Source organism: Euprymna scolopes, chromosome 26 (genome assembly GCF_053919585.1).
Source record: "Euprymna scolopes isolate OS-2025 chromosome 26, ASM5391958v1, whole genome shotgun sequence".
NCBI lineage: Eukaryota > Metazoa > Mollusca > Cephalopoda > Sepiida > Sepiolidae > Euprymna > Euprymna scolopes.
In genome coordinates, this window is record NC_136507.1 from 70685720 (window position 1) to 70703359 (window position 17640).

Genomic DNA, 17640 nt, shown 5'->3' on the forward strand with positions numbered 1-17640 from the left:
ATAATTTTTATGAGTGTCTTGCAAGCAGTGTTGAAAAAAAAAAAAAAAAAAAAATTCAAGAAAAGAGATATAACTGAACAATGATTCAAACTAGCAAGATTTGTAATGCTTACAAATTCACATTAATCACTTAAATGATTTTTTTTATTTAAAAATAAAGATCAATTGATGTAATTTTTGGAATATATTTTCGTTTTATCATTGATATTTACATCATACAAATTTTTTATTTTAATAGGGGAAATTCTGAACAGAAAGCTTTTTATTTATTTATTTTTAAGATATTTCTTCCATAGATTTTTCCGGGATCATAAAAATAATAATCCACCAAATGAGTTTTTTAAACCAAAATCAATCACATTTTTTTTTTTTATCTTGAAATGACTGAATAAGCTTTTAGGTGGCTTATTTTATTAGCAACTTTTTTTTTTTTTTTTTTTTAAACAGCATTTTGGTGTAATGTTAAATTTTATGAAATGCGTTGTCGGTTGTTGAATGCCACATCTGAATGCAAGAGAAAAAGCAGAGGCCGAAATATGTGTACATGATTTGCCGTAAGTCATGATGATGGATTAAAAGTACTGATAGTTTTTTTCTATGAGAAAATCATTTTCTTGGCAAAATAAATGAATGCAAATTATTCTTGTTTTGCCATTTCTAAAAAGAAACAATGATAGCAAAGGGAGTCAAAATAATAATAAATTATCAATGTGCTGAATTTGACATCAAGGTTTCTGATTCCCATCCAAAAGCCGTTCAGTGACAGACCAAAAAGCTTAAAACGCGACGTGAACAGCAAAGAGGCGCTCCTGCAGTTTTTCTTTTATTAGAAAAATTTGACACCTTCGTTTCCATCGATGTTTATAAGTTCAGCTTTTCCCTCATTTTCCAGAGTTTTTAAGGCTTTCACCAACAAAGGTCGCTCAAGGCCGTGAAATTCTGAAATAAGGAAAAATAAAAAGGCTTAAGAAACTGACAAATGTTGAAAAATTCTTTAGACCAAAAAGGGAATAAGGACTCCAAACGATGTCAGTCGAAGAGAAAAACAAAAGGACAGATTTCAGTCCACAATGGTTTGATCTTGACCTTTGCACATGGTCTCTGTAAACAAATATAAAATGACCGACTTGTTCAGATTTTTGCAATCATTTCACTTTTTTATTTATATATATATATATATATATATATATTTCTAAAAGCTTTTTGATAAAACTATTTCAAGCAAACTTTTTTTCGCTGATATTTTTGAAAGTTATCCTCTCCTTTAGATTGTCTAGCCTTAATTTTAAAAATTTCGCTTCCGGTTTGGCGGTGGTCGTAACAGCATAAACGTTAGGTTTTACCCCGTTCTTTTCCTCCCTTGCTCAACATACACATCCAAACACCCGGCCGATGCCGGGCTGAAATGTTAGTAATATATATTCTTTTTTTAAAATAAAAATACCAATCCAGAGTGCCTCATATTGGGAAGTTGGTTCCTCCCCAAATGGAACACTGAATTGGAATGCCAGATTTTTCATTATTTAAAAAAATAAAATGCCGGTCAATAAAAAAAAAAAAAAAAAAAAAAAAATTTGGTTTAAATAGTTTTATTAAAACAATTATATATATATATATATAAAAAAATGCACTCTACATAAAAAACAATTGAGAAAATCTGAACAAATCTCGTTTTATATTTGTTTAGAGAGGCCATGTGTGAAGGTCAAGATGAAACTAGTGTTGATCGAAGTCTTTTTTTTTTTTTTTTTTTTTTATGACTGGTTCATTATGAATCTGTTTAAACTAATACTTTTAATAAAGTTATTATTCCGAAGACTGGAAGGACTTTATAGTCAATGAGGATGATTGATATAAGAAACATGATCCGATGAGGTCAGATAAATTTCCTGACAACTTGAATATTGAGTGAACCAAATTATGGACACCCTTAGGCAAGGTGACTGCTTCATCTCAAAATCCATTGTTCTCAATCGTTTCACACTCATACTTTGCTAACCCCCAACTAGGTCCTGGTATGAATTACATTTAGTATTGAGAGCCCCAATTTGGGAGCTGTTGGAGTATTGAGTCAGTTTTCATTATTTCTAGGTCCATTTTGAACCAGAGGGGTATAGAGTGACCTTTCTTTCCTATAATAAAAAAGAAAAAAAAAAAAAAGTCACTCATGAAAATATCTATAAAATTCACCACTAGATGTCTTTTAAGGTTATATACAGAACCTTTACTTTCTTAATAATAAAAAAAAAAATAAAAATAAAAAAAAATCACATTACCTTTCCCAACAGTATCTTCCCCTTCGGTCAGCTCATAAAGCGTACATACTGTGTCTGTTAAACCATTTAATGAAACCTGGAAATTTGAAGGAGGAAAATTATTGTTGCTTATAAAACAATTATACAGGGTTTCCACGAATAAAGAAAAAGCTGTATGATGTACGAACCCATGGTGAAATGAAAATATCACATTCCAACAATCACATAAATTGATCAAGTACTGTTATCTTTAAATAAGAAAATCAAATTTTATAAGTGTCAGGAGTGAATGTCTTGGCTGCCATTTTGAAAAAAAATATTAAAAAAACAAGGGAAATAACTCAATAATTCAGACTTACAAGATTCATGTTGTAATGTCTATGAATTTCCATTAATTGCTTTAAAATGTTTTCTTTATAAAAAATACTGGCATTGTCCGGTTATTAAAAAAAAAAAAAAAACATCTTGGGTGACATCAGCCAAAAGCGAAACCAAAAGCAAATTTTGTTAGCAAAAAAAAACTGTCCATTGCTGGTCACGAACTTGCATAACTTATGTTTGAATGCGTTATCGATCAGCCCAGGAGGACACAGATGTTATAACGTCACACATCTAGCTTTTTAAAATGGAAAAACATGATGATGGTTCGAGCCAGGTTTTTATCTGACACCCCTTCAAACAAAACCGATATTTTTACACAAAATAATTGATTTTTACCAATTTTTAAAGATATTTTTTTCTGAGAGATCACTCTTTCTAACAACACCGTGTGCATGATGTGGATGACAAGTTTTTAGTGGACATACAGACACACAAACAGACATTTTCCCTTTATATAATAGAAAACTACGTGATTAATTTGATTTTTTGGAATATGATACAGGGTACCCTCAATAAGTTTCAAGACTTTTTTGTACAGACATTTAAAATTGTTGTAGACTCTTGAAAATTCAGTATGTTATTGTTATACAGCTATGAGATGAACGACCAATTTTTATGATTTCAGGTTCAAATGAACAGCTACAGCAGGAATTGGAATACACCCTACTAAAGCTTGATTGTCACAGCTGGTGAATTTCAAAAATGCAATCTGGATGTGAAGACACTTAAGAACGATATGCAATGAAATTCTGTTTTAAACTTGAGGAAAATGCCACAGAAATGTATGGAATGCTTCAGACTGCTTTTGGATGAATCAAGCGTCAGTTTCTGAGGGGCATAAGAGATTCAAAGAAGGTAGGGATTCTGTAAGGGATGATGAGAGATGTGGGAGAAGTAAGGAAGTCAACAATAACAGTTGAGGTTTTAAGAGAGTTCAGAAAGAGATTCCGTTGGAAGAGGCACGCACGCTTCAAATTTTGTCAGCAGCATTTTCACCAGAACAATGCACAAGTCCACAACTTCATCCTTGTCACAGACTATTTTAACAAAGATGGGCATCAAGACAGTTCCTCACCTTCCCCAAAGTCAAGACCTTGCTCCCTGGGACTTTTCGTTATTCCCTTAACTCAAGGAAAACCTTAGAAGCTATGATTGAGACAATTAAGATTAAAGAGGCTGTGACGAGGGTCACTGACATGCTCACACGAGAACTTTCATGTGTGTACAATCAATAAAAGTGCCCGTACGAAAATAGTCTGGAAATTTATTGAAAACATCTCATATTTTCATTTCATCATAGGTACGTACGTCATACAGATTTTTTTCTTTATTTCTGTTTTTAATATAGCAGGAATTCTGGACAACAACCAACTGCAATGTACAGCTTGGGATTACAAAGAGTAAAGTAAATTGTCACATCAACAATTCTTTTTACTACAGCTGACTTTTCCCAAATTTAATCAATAAAAAAATTAATCTAATTATTACCATTTTTCATGGCATGGTTTCTACATTATTTTTGTTTTTCAAATTAATTCTTTACATCATCAACGCTCTGATCCCCATCTGGCATCAATTGAAATGGATGGCTCTCGTCTAGAAGCCCCATGTTTTGACAAGTTTCTGGGCTTGACCTTCACTCCTGATCTGAAATGGAACACATACATCAAGTCTGTTGCCAAGGTCGCTGGAAAGATGGTGGGATCCTTCTACCGCTCCAGAAGATATCTCACTACTGATGCAATTCTCTATCTATATAAAAGCCAAGTACGTCCAAGGATGGAATACTGCTGCCATATCTGGGCAGGAGCTGCTAAAACAGCCTATCCTGCCTTAACAGAGTACAAAATAGACTTCGTGGCTTAGTGGGGGATGCCCTTTTCTCTTCCCTGTAACCTCTCTCCCACAGAAGAGACGTTGCAAGCCTATCTTTGTTTTATCGTTATTTCCATGGCAGGTGCTCGTCTGAACTCCAATCTCTGGTCCCCCCCTCGCCAATCTTTTACAAAAAACACCCGTCTAGCTGAATCCACTGTCAAAAACTTTCCCCACACTTTATCTATGCCTAAATCAAAACGTAGATTCCATGAACAAAGCTTCTTTCTTAGAACTGCACGCCTGTGGAACTGTTCCGTCTGCCTGCTTCCCTCCTGACTACAACTTGGATGTATTCAAGTCCAACGTAACCAAATTCCTGATGAACTGCCCCCTTAAGTAGACACTTTATTAAATATCCACACTAACGTACTGTACTTACAATAACCCTTATCCCTGAGTGGCTTCTGGGCCTTGATAAGTGGTGACCACCATTGTAAAAAAAAAGAAAAACTTCAATTTTACCTCTAAAAAATAGCCGATATCAGCTACAATAGATTTATATCTAAACTAGCAACCTCTACCATCTCGTGATGTTGCCTAGGAATGAATAAGGATCCCGTGTACTCTTACTGACAGCTGCTAAATTACCATTTTGGTGCTTGTGTATTAATAATTGGATATCCAAAAATACATTTTAAGTAAAAACACTATTATATGTCATGCTGAAATTAGCAAAAATTCCCAAAATTATGAAAAACATAAAAAAGATTCAAAATAGTAGCCCCTTATGTTCCAAGTGGCAATATGTCTTGTTTGGAGTGAAAAAGATTAAAAAAGTAAAAGTACATAGATCAATAAATAAAACCAATATTGAATGAGAAGCAGAAACAAATAAACTTTGAAGGAACAAAAGTCTTACATATTTGTAAATAAGTTTGCCCCATTCTTCCTGCGTTCTCCATACAATTGTGAATTGTCGCTGCGACTTATCCATCCACTCTAAATGACCTGAAACAGAAAAATAGAAACTAATTTACCTGGTGAACTAATTTGCAAACAAAAACAAAAGAGAAAAAAGAAAGTAAATAATGTATAAAATGATATTACATTTATCATAATTAGTTTGAAGTGGCATTTTTATTAGGTCTATTATACAACTTGAAATGATATTATTAGGTCTTTTATACTATAGTTTTAAATGTTTTTTTTTATTAGGTCTATTATGTCAGTTTAAAATGAAGTCTTATTTTTTAGTCGAAAATGGCATTTTTTATTAGGCCTATTATACTTCAGTTTGAGATGAAATTTTTATTAGGCTTATCTTATATTTTAACAATTAAAAACTCATTAAAACAAGAATAAAGTGAATGAAATATAAAAAAAAACATTTTTGGTGGGGTTCAATGAGAATTTAAAAATAAATAAAGGTTGAAATATATTTAACATGACAAAACAAATCTTTTATTTGGCAACGTTACCACGTGGCAACATCATAACAGATCCAAGAAAAGCTTCTTTTCATACCAAGTCAAAAGGTTAAGAATTAGATTTACCTTTTTTCTTGAGTTCATCAAGAACTGTGAGTAGGCTGTCTGATGACAATTTTCCTGGAGTTGAATTAAGGAAACAGAAAATTACACATATTATGTATTGGTTCAAAGTATAAATATTTAAACTGTAGTTTATTTTGGAGTTTTTAGTATAACCAAGGCTTGAGAGTCTAGTCTACATTTGTTGCAACATTTTTGATATAATAAGAGGGTAGATATTTACTTGCTGCCCACCTCAGCACGATGTAACACAATAGAAAGTGGGGATGTCAAGCAAGCTCCCCCTAAAGGAGGGGCTCTCTTGCCTAGGCATACCTGTTGGCATTCACCAGTAGGGACGCCTTAGGCAGTAAGCAATAAACTTACCCCTCTCAAAAGCTGGGTGGCAAGGCCTGGGAGGATGAGGATGGATCTTTTAGGTAATACCCAAGAAGCGTACCTCAGTACGAGAGGTACTGGGCCAGTTCCTAGCCCTGTCGGACTGATTGTCAAGAATGGATTCTTGACGGATTCTTTTCTACGCAGTCTCTAAGCAACCGAAGTAGCAAGGAAACTCATCCTCTATAATAAGAGAGTCCGATTAAAAATAAAATTGGAAGGTTCTACTTATAGACTCCGGCGATATTAACTGAACAATCAAATGGAACTGCGTTCTGCTTGCGATGAATCAAAAAAACGAAATTGCTTGATAAAAATATTGAATCTTTTAGCATTCCCACACATAATTTTTTTCGTGTCCACAGGAGAAAGATCCTTGTTCTTTGACTTATACAGAACAGCTACCCACCGCAAACTCTTTTTCATAAGCCACCCATCGGAAATTCTGAAATCAAACATGGCTCTCAATTCAAAAACATTACTACTCAATCCATTGCTGGAAGGAAAATATACCTTTTTGAAGGACATTAGTGAAAGTGATGCAGTGCTCCACCCCATAGAAGTCAAACTTGGTATGCTGAGATGACAGCCCCTGTCCTGTAATCATTATACCATACTTCTCTATACACACACACACACATACATATATATATATATATATCTAATTTATAAAACTCACTATCTCCATTTTTTTCAAACTATCTCTTTCGAAACTGAGTCATAGAGCGGCGCTAGGGGCCTCAAATGAATGGATTTTTTATGGACTGTTCTTTTATGAGTCTTTAGCGGGTTAGGGTTAGTTTTTAAGGGATCAAAATTGTAAAAAAATCGTTTTACATTCTGTACATTCATCTTTGTTTATTTTTTATCAGTTCATATACGTGTCACATTAGTACAGTGGTAACTTCACCAGATTTGAATGCTACAGTTTGGCTTTCGGGTTCGATTCTAGCTGATGGCACCCAAATACTTTTTTTATTTTTTAAATCACGACTCTATAATAATATATACAAAATCTGGACGAATTAAAATATCATATTTAAGCATTTTTTACGACCAGGCAAAGCTCCCCCTCCCCCGCTAATATATAATGATTCAAATTTTAGTATGTTATTATGGATGATAACAACTACCAGTTGTCAAAATTTCAGCTTTTCACAGTAGTTATTTCTAACAAATATTAGGTTTTAAAATTTTGTCCCTTAATTTTGGACGCTACTGTATATACCGGATGGTCGCTAGAAAAGCGGGAAATTTGAAGGTCAGCTTAGATAATGAATAAAATGCGTGGTTGCTACGTTTTGATTGGTTATTTTTTTGGTTTTCTAGGTTAAGACGCTGAAGTGAAGTGCACGGACGAGATTTTGAGTATTTATGAGTATAATATAACATTTGTCTTTGAAAAACTTTGTAAAAATTATTCTTTGTAAAAATAAATCGTTGTTTGACAAATTTCCCGCTTTTCTAGCGACCACCCTATATATATATATGACTGTATTCTAACTGTATATTATTCATTTAAACAAAAATATGCTGATAGAAATTTTTTTTTACACTATTGAATTATTTATTTCATGATGAGAAAAGTATAAATTTTCAAAACTCCATGGAATACAGAATAACTTCTATTGTATTTTGTCTTTGAACATTTGATGATGCAATAAATAATGAAATTTGTTTAAAATCTGGTATCAGTTAATTTTCTTATACACACACGCATATATATATATATATATATATATATATATATATATAACACACACCAGAAGATGTATCCAGTGTTGCCCGGTATAAAACGTAGCGTAAAATTCCTTAAGTAAAAAAAAAAAAAAAAAAAAAAGAAAAAATGGAAAAAAAAATTAGACATGTGCATGCAAGTATTATGTTTTTTCTAAGCAGTTCAATTCTTGTAAGTGAAAAACAGAAAAAAATACTCAAGCTGAGATCAAAACCAAAACCCAAAGACAGTGAGTCAAGTACGATAACCATTAGGCCAGCTTATTATGATCTTTTAAAAGTGTTTTCAAATCTACTTATTCTTAACAAAAGGAAGCTGTCATGTGAACGATTCATGCATGTGCAGTCATAAAACAGTTGACAGATAAAAAATATGATGACCCCCCCCCCCCCAAGTACTAATTTTTCAATTTTAACACTTTAACAGCCCTTTTTTCCGGATGAAAACTGATTAAAAAGTTTTCCACATGTCGGAATACCTTTATATAACAGATTTCAAGTTTGTAAATCATTGAGTATATAAGTTGAGAAGTGTCCTCACACACACATTCTCATATATATATATATATATATATATATATATATATATATATATATATATAATTATTCCTTTTAGCTTACACTGATATGATTGCAGCTTCTAAGTTTCCAATTTTTATACTGTTTCAGAAATTCTTTTTCACTCTTGAACTATTTATTTCCTGATGAGAAAAATATAAATTTTCAAAACTCCATGGAATACGGAATAATTCTATTGTATTCTGATCTAGACCATTTAACAGTACAATAAATAATGTCAATATTTTACTTGTCATCAGTTAATTTTTTTTATGGTTTTTTAGCTTACATTGACAATGAGGTGGTGGTCTATGTGATCTCTGAGCCACTACTTTATTTAACTGGAAATGATACATACTAACCTATATTATTATTTTATTTCAGCAGCATCCTCCAAAGGAAGAATTGTCAAGGGAATATTAAATTAACAAGCGGTCCTCACATGTATATCCCAGTCAGGAGAAATAACGACGTTAGGTTTTTACGGTTCTTGTAGGGATGTGTCGACATCCTCCTACATACAATACCTGATATTAACACTGCTAAACTTCAGTGATAACGAGAACCAGTATACCTATTACCTAGTAATAAGTTTAAACTCATCCAACATACAAACATAGATACAGGGTGGAAAGATAAAATTGTCGCCCTAGAAAAGACAACATGATTCCATTTCCATTTGATGAAAATCGGTTTCCTTTTTTTGTTCCAGACCATCTACTAGTTGGCTAGTTGTGTACAAATCCCAAGAGCAATAGGAGCCTTCTATCATGTTCAACGAGCGAGATCAGAGATGTGCTGCTGTACAACTCATACTTTCTACCGATCCAAGTTATGACAACAGGACCATTGCCAACAACCTCAAGATGCATCGCTGATGTGTCACAAATAATAGGGGCATGCCCAGGGTGATGAAAACGCAGTTTCCAGCCACGATTATAGTCTTTGGTGTGGTTTCAAGTGAGGGCCACATCATACCACCTCACATCTTTGAAGTCAGCTTGAAAGTCAACACCAAAGTGTATCTAGATGTACTGAAGAGTATGATGATCCCCTGATGCAATTAGGTGGCCACTGGCAGACCCTGGGTGTGGCAGCAGGACTCGGCTCTGGCCCATAAGTTCAAAGAGACCCAGACTTGGTTTCAGGAGTGCTATGACTTTGTTCCCTCCTGGCAATGCCCCCCTCCCGAACCCACTAGCCTACTTTGTTTGATCATACATCAAAAATAGCACCAACATAACCTCCCACAACATCATAGCCAGCCTGATCACTACCATCTGCCAAGTATTCAACGAGCCCCCCGCTGAAGCTTGTGCAAAAGCCATGCTCCCAGTTCCGGACTCATATCGAGTAAGTGATTGAAGCTGAAGACTGCTACATTGAATAGATGTCAGCTCTACTACATAATCAAGTTATCTGAATTGATTTTTTCCAATAAAAGTTTTAAAATTGTAGCGTTGTTTTCTTTAGGAAGACAACTTTATTGTTCCACCCTGTGTAAGAACACATTAAGATCAGTGTAGATACAAAATCTAATTTTCATGGTGACAATCAGTTACAAATCAGAAGAGAACAACACACGAACGCATGGACACAGAAAAAGGATACTGTTAATTTTTTTGTTGTAAAACAGATCTGAGCTTTGTATTTCGGTGACATCAAGGCTGTAGAGTTTGTGGTGCTTGCAATAATCAAGAATAAGAAAACACCATCCTTCCAACTGTTTCTTGCGGGTGTCGATATTTGGTTGAATACTAGAAAGAAAAAGTAAAAAGTTAAACATTTGAAAGAAAATCAATATATATATATATATATATATATATATATATATATACACACGGTGCTAGTTGGCCGTTGACCCAGAAAAAGAGTTCATTCGACCTTTGGAAGGTCTTGTTTTTAATCCTTCAGGGATACTAGCCGCCCTCCTCACCAAACAAGTCTGGTGGGGGAACCAGTTTAGTCGCCGGTGACCCGACCATGAGGCAGGTAGTACTGGGTTACATGGTACCAGTAGCATATGACATGACCTGACATACGCGTATATTTGTGTGTGTGTATATGTGTATTGGGGTAGAGTCGTGGTGAAGGCAACCTTTCTAGGAGAAGCAAATCTCTGATTTAAAAAACCATAAAGCGGAAGACCAGTACCCGCATTAAGCTGGTCTGCAGTTTAATTTGTTGCTGGCTATCTTGCTCTTGCTTGTTGCTGGATCTCAACATTTTGAACCGAGAAAGAGACTTAGCTGTCGTACAAAGCTAAGACTCTGTAACATCATATTTGTATAGATACTCCCTCAGACATTTGGGCTCATGGATTTTAAATGTCTGAGGGAGTGGCACTCGTCTGACAAGACGTTGCAATCATCATATATATATATATATATATATATATATATATATGTACTAGCAGTTCTGCCCGGCTTTGCTCGGGCCCTATGTACTGTTCATAAGGTTATGTGCATATGTATATATTAAAAAGTGTGAATATGTAAAGTAATGCCATTCTGTATAATAGTCTTCCTTAACTACCATAGAGAAAAGACAGACATTTTCACTTTTATAGACAGATAGATAGATAGATTGGATGCAATATATAGTAATGATTTAAAAAGTATTAAAAAAAAAAAGACTTATGCACCACCACCAAGAATCGAAACCAAAACGTTCAACTCATGATTTATTTTGCCCCTGCCATCAATAATTGGGCTATGAAAACATGTTTACTACAAGGCTAAAAATTAAAACATGAACCAATAGCTACTATGTTATGCATTTGTAATGCCGGCATTCGACCTTCACCTGGCAAATTTCATTTTGTTTAATTTTCACACTTTTGCACCGATTTTTCTGAGCTAAAACCCAAATATAAAGTTTTGCATGGATTCAAATACCTTATATATGAAGTTTCATGTCTGTAGACCAAAAACTCTAGGAGGAGTTTGGTAGGCAAAATTTGTTAAACAAAAATATATATGTATACATAAATATATATGAAACAATTTTTTGTTTACTATAAACTTTTTACGCAAATATTATGCAAGTATAAATCATGTAGAATATCTTCATATATATAATTACACATAATTGTTAACTAAAGATGATTATCTCATTAGAAAACTGAAGCAACTAATAGGAAATTAATTAACATTAATGTTTAAAAGAATATGCAAATTAGCTAGATCTTTTGCTAGTGAATGCAATTCAACAACCCATATATAAGAAAATTGTATTTTCTTTTTAAATAAATAGAAAAGAGGATTTTTAATATGAATATCAAGACACAAAAAAGAAAAACGAATTTATAGGAGTATAGATTAGGTTGATGCAAAAATAATATTCCTTTTTGACATTGAGTTGAACATCAAAAAACATTTTTGCACCAATTTAATCTATGACATAAAAGCAAAACTGTATGTTAATGTGTGCACATATTTTGTATGTCCGTCAAAGGTTTTGGAGGGGGGGTCACTAATTCTTACAATGTTTTATATGCTACCTATATTATAATATCTCCGATTTACGAAAGGAGGTCGCGTCTATCTTTTATTTTAGCGACTTTTACACGCTATTTTCGCGCTATCTTTTACTCTCTGCGTGTTTGTTTGGCTTTTCCATACATAAGCGAAACTGTGCGCCAGGGACGTCCAGAAAGCAATGCCCGTCATATCAGACAATTGCTATTCATTTGGACACTCCCCTTTTTATGGAGTGCTGGTTTTCCCCAACATCTTGGGGAAATACGCAGAAACTGGCTTGCAGCCCAAGTGTGTGATTTCATTTCCCCTATAGCGTGATGTTTGACCTCATTAAATTTACACACCTGTCACTCAACTTTTTAATCATTTAATTTCAACTGCGCTCATTTCCGCTGCCCACGTAGCGTCACGGTAAATTACCAGGCTATCAATTTTTTTTCTGCAATCGCCTCAAGGCTGTGGGTTTGAGCCTACCTGCCTACCAAAACTTTTTTTTTCTTTTACACCTCCAAACACCCGGGTAATGCTGAGCACCCCTGCTAGTCTATAATATAAATCTCACCTGTCTGTTTAAATGTATGTATGTATGTATGTCTGCCTAAAACTTTGGATAGAAGCGACGGAATTTCACAAGATCGCTATCATTTTGAAGATCGACATCTCGGACAACAAATATTGAAAAACTGGCCAAAAACATTAATTCATTTACTCTCAACTGGGCAGTTTTCTACAAGGAGGGGTCGATTTTTTGCGATCCATTTTTGCAAGTCATCATATCGGTTGGATTGACCTTGCCTAATTTTAATGTTCTGAACTTCCAGTCGCATCATGGAGTAGAGGTAAGACATCAGATTTTCTTTCACTTTCTTTTCTACCTTTGCGTCACGGGTTCAAGCCTGCCTGGCTGCCTGTTTACAACAACTTTCTTCTTTTTTTGCTTAACACACACCTCCAAACACCTGGGCACCCAGGCTAGTGTGTATATATATATAGATAGATAGAGAGAGAGAGAGAGAGAGATCAAAAGGAAGAAAATATTAAAAAAAAAAAAATTGCATATTAAAAATATTGTAATTTGGACATAAAATCAATATTATTATGTTAAAAAAATAAAATAAAAAACACTTTTTCTTGATAATTTTTTTTCCTCGGTAATATAATTATTTGAATTACAACAAAAAAAAACAGAATTCTACAAAATACTTATTTTTAAAAAGCTTTAAATGATATTAAATTCAAATATTACACGATATGAAGTTTAAACAAAGATTTTTTTTATAACAGGTTTCCAATATTAAAAAAATATATATTCATATAATAGAATATATGACTCTTGAGATAATAAAAATTGCAAATATAAAATCGACCTAAAAAAATTTGTTTTGATTTAATTATTTAAAATGATAGAGGGTGATCTTCATTTTCTGGCGCTTTTTTTTTTCCAAAACAGTATGGAGGCCTGTAAGCAACATTATCTTTAGACAGATAAGTGTGAATAGAAGATGTTAAAATTAATTTTATTTTATTAACTCTAGTCTGTGTAGTTCGTTAAAAAATCTATTTGTTTTACAATGTAAATATGAAAATTCGATAGCAAAAAAAAGTTACTTCCATTAACATTTGTAGCGCCAATGCTCATCCATAGAAATTAACTAAGAAAATAGTAAGCACACCAAATGATGACATTGCTGTTATTGAGTAAAAAAATGGCGTTTTTCGTTTTACACACGGCTGTGGTGGTGCCTATTGTTCACGGATGCATATAATGATGCGCAGAAATATTTCTCCCTTATTCCTGCATCTCCACAAAAATTCTATCATATGGATCCCAAAAGTCTGTTTTGCCCCCCCCCCGTCCTTTCTCATTTTTTTCTTTGAATGGGCCGACAAACTTTGGTATTATTGGATCATCCAGATCCACAAAGTTTTCCTGAAGTGTTTTATTAAAGGCTGAAATAAAAATGAAAAGTTCCGTTTTCTGTTTATTTGTGAAAAGTTTTATTTAAAAAAAAAAAAAAAAGAAAGAAAATTATTTAAAACTCTTAACGTATATTATTCATTTGTTTACTTGTGAAAACGCTCGGTTTACGTTCAGTGAGATAGCAGTGCCACCAACTTTATTCCCGTTTGCTTGATATAGGCTTAGAGAGTATTCATACAATTAAACGACAATTCTTCCAACTTGTTTACATTGGACTTGAAGACGGCAATATTGTAGACAGCTGAAAAGCAGGCCAGCGGAACAAAGTTCCACAGGCAGGCAGCTCACCTTCCTCTCTGCAGGAGGGACCTTTTGTGGCCTTCGGGCCAAGATCAAAGTGTAGTATCTGTTCCGGCAGATACTGTAATCAAAGACCATTATTGCCCTTGTGGCAATCCATGTAGGGGCAACCCTACATGGACCAGCTGACAAATCACTATCCAGCTCCCATTTCTCACCTCTCGGGAGCTAATCCCCTTCCCCCCTCCCTCTCTCTCCACATTAAAAAACGGCCTTGTGCCTAATTTGCTCAGTGGGGAACAGGCAGGCAAGCCGCAAGCACTCAGGCAGCTCTAAAAAAAAGAGGTGCTAATGCAATGCAGTAATGCACTTACTGAGTGATCCGTGCTATTTTTTAAATCGTATTTCCAAGTTTAATTAAAGTTTTATGATATGTTTTTTTTATTCAATTGTAAGGTTAAAGTACAGAATATGTACAAAACAGCCTCCCCTCCTCATGTTAAGAATGGCTTTTTAAATAATAACGTTATTATTTCAGCACGGATCAATAAGTGCATGAGTACCAAAAAAGAAACTTTGTCATGGAATTTACGTTTAGATTTAGGCAGAGATAGAGAGTAGGGGGTGTTGACGGTCGTTGTACCTATTTACTATGCCTCCCCACGGGACAGAGTTAGACACCAGGGTCGTTTTTTAACGTGGAGAAAAGGTACAAAAATAACAATTGTCTCAGTCGTGAAGGATTTCTCCTCCACCGCGTTGTAGCTAGACGACTGTTTTTTGTGAAATAATAATAATAACAATAATAATAACAACAACAATAATAATAATAATAATAATAATAAACAAAAGATGGCGTAGAACTGGAATTTAACTTGAAAATATTATCAAAAAAATAGTACGATACCTTCTCTGCATAAGTATTCCCCCACACCCCAATATAATAATAATAATAATAATAAAAAAAGAAAGAAGCAGAACGTCAAATGTCACTCCAATTGTTGTACTCTTTTCTTTTTAAAAAACGGGTGGGTGGGTCTCCTTGTATACAAAAATCAGTTAACTTGGTTATATTTAAACGTTTCAGATTATTTGAAACTCACCATCAGTTTTTGTTTTTGTATGGCTTTATGACAGAAAAAAAAAAATCCTCGCATTTTACTGACACCTCATTGTCAAAAATAGAGAAAAAAACACAAAGAACGTGAAGCTAAACAAGAACGAAAAAAACAGTAATTTTGATGAATAATCAATCGTGTTTCATAAACGCCTAATCAAAATGACGAGACGAACAGTTGTTTGTATATTTAGTGAAACTTACGTGAAAAAGGGAGGAAAGTTGTATTGCCATGGCCATTCGAAATCCGCCATGATTGTTTTCACAATGTTGTAAGCGGCTTTCGAACTAAAAGCCGCTAACAACGATAAAAAAAAAAAATAAATAAATAAATATAATACGTAAATAAATAAAATAAAATAATGATGTTACTGGAATAGTGAAAGGGCGACAATCAAGGACGGAATTATCTCCCTTCATCGTAAATTTAAGTAGTTTTCTTTCTTCCGTTATTCCCTATAAACTATTAACTTTTTTTGCTGTTGTGTGGGGGTGGAGGTAACAAAAAAAACTATTCATTAAATAAATAAGTCAACATTTGACAAAATATTTGAATTTAAAAGTACACAAAGGACTTTTTCAACCAGTAGATTGTTTCAATCTGTACTCAAAATATCAAGAAGTTTTATTGGATGTTGTGATGGCATGGTAGGCCGAGAGCAAGCTCGAATAATGGCGATTGAGAAGCTCTCATAGAGCCAAGTCAATTCCCGATGGTCCCCAGTATGAAACATCATTAATAGCTCAAGGATGTAGTCTTATGTTTTAGAAAGCATATGTGTATTTTACGACTTTCAAGTTAAAAATGTAGGCATTGAAGCGCATGTTCCCACACGGAAGTATTATAGCAAGCCCCACTCACCCCCATGGTTCATTGCAGATTGTGCAGCTGACATTGCACAAAGACAGCATGCATTCCACCGGTTTGTATGTCATAAATCAAATACAAATAGGCAAAAATCAGTAGATGCTAGAAATCATTGTAAGAGTGAAATAGCAACAGCCAAAAGAAAACATGCTGAAATAATCAGGGAATGCGTTGAATCACAAAAAGATAGGAACTCGTGATTTCTGAAAAATCTATAATAGTGTAGTGAATAAAAGGCAATCATTAATTCCCCCACTGAGCAACAACCAGAAGGTTGCATGCACGGCAATGGAGAAGGCGGAACTGCTTGCGCGACGATTTGCCTCTAACTCCAGCTTAGAGCCAACAAACAACTCCCTCCCAAGTTTCCCTGTGCGGACTGAAGCCACATTAGATGATGTAAAAATCACCCCTTCTCATGTCCACAATATCATAAAAAAATTAGACACCTTAAAGGCGTGTGGGCCTGATCTCATCCCTACTATACTAATTAAGAAATATTCAGCCGAGCTAGCCCCCATACTTTCCAAGCTCTACAATAAATGCCTTGCTGAAGCTTCTCTAATAGCTGGAAGATGGCCTCTGTGGTACCAGTGTACAAGAATTCTGGTGAAATAACAGACCCTCTCAATTATTGACTCATTAGTCTCCTCCCCCTCTTCGCTAAAATCTTTGAGACCTTATTTAATCAAGCACTAATTCACCACCTCGCAAAAGCAAATCTTCTCTCTGACAAACAGTACGGATTCAGGCAATGTCGTTTTACTGCAGATATTTTAACAGTCATCTCTGAATGCATTTACCATGTACTGGATGAGGCGGGTGAACCCAGGGTTATAGCCCTTGATATATCCAAGGCCGTTGACAAAGTCTGGCACAAAGAGCTGCTAATGAAAATTAAATCATACGTTATAACTGGACGTATACTAAATATAATTAGGTCCTTCTTAAACAATAGAAGCATACAGGTTGTCATTAACGGATATACATCCAAGCATCATAACATTAATGCGATCCTTGGACCATTATTATTCCTGATTTTCATAAACGACGTCTCTGATAATATTGTGTCCGAGATGGGTATATTCGTTGATGATACAACGATCTATAATATGCATGAGGGAAGAACAGATGTACATAAATCTAAGACAATGGCAGAATCGTTAGAAAATGACCTCCAGACTATAGTGGAATGGGGCCGCAAATAGATCGTAACATTTAATGCTAGTAAAACTAAGCTGCTCTCTTTTAACAATTACAAGACGCCTCTCCAAT

General features: G+C 34.3%; 1 protein-coding gene across 1 annotated transcript; it reads right to left on the bottom strand.

Moving 5' to 3' along the window:
* Positions 1-253: 253 nt before the first annotated feature.
* LOC145248157 (vacuolar protein-sorting-associated protein 25-like) lies at positions 254-15819 on the bottom strand. Its single transcript, XM_080109984.1, has 6 exons — positions 15702-15819; positions 10289-10434; positions 6008-6061; positions 5374-5462; positions 2277-2352; positions 254-939 (listed from the first exon to the last, which is right to left on the bottom strand). Exons 1-6 carry the CDS (start codon positions 15749-15751, stop codon positions 827-829), a joined length of 528 nt encoding a protein of 175 aa, XP_079966110.1. The 5' UTR covers positions 15752-15819; the 3' UTR covers positions 254-826.
* Positions 15820-17640: the final 1821 nt, after the last annotated feature.

Coding starts and splice junctions, on each gene's coding strand:
- LOC145248157 (XM_080109984.1), bottom strand. CDS start 15,751: ATGGCGGATTTCGAATGGCCATGGCAATACAACTTTCCTCCCTTTTTC. Junction 6,062..10,288: donor TTACAACAAAAAAATTAACA/GTATCCTTTTTC, acceptor ATTCAACTCCAG/GAAAATTGTCATCAGACAGC. Junction 940..2,276: donor GGAAGATACTGTTGGGAAAG/GTAATGTGATTT, acceptor TCCTTATTTCAG/AATTTCACGGCCTTGAGCGA.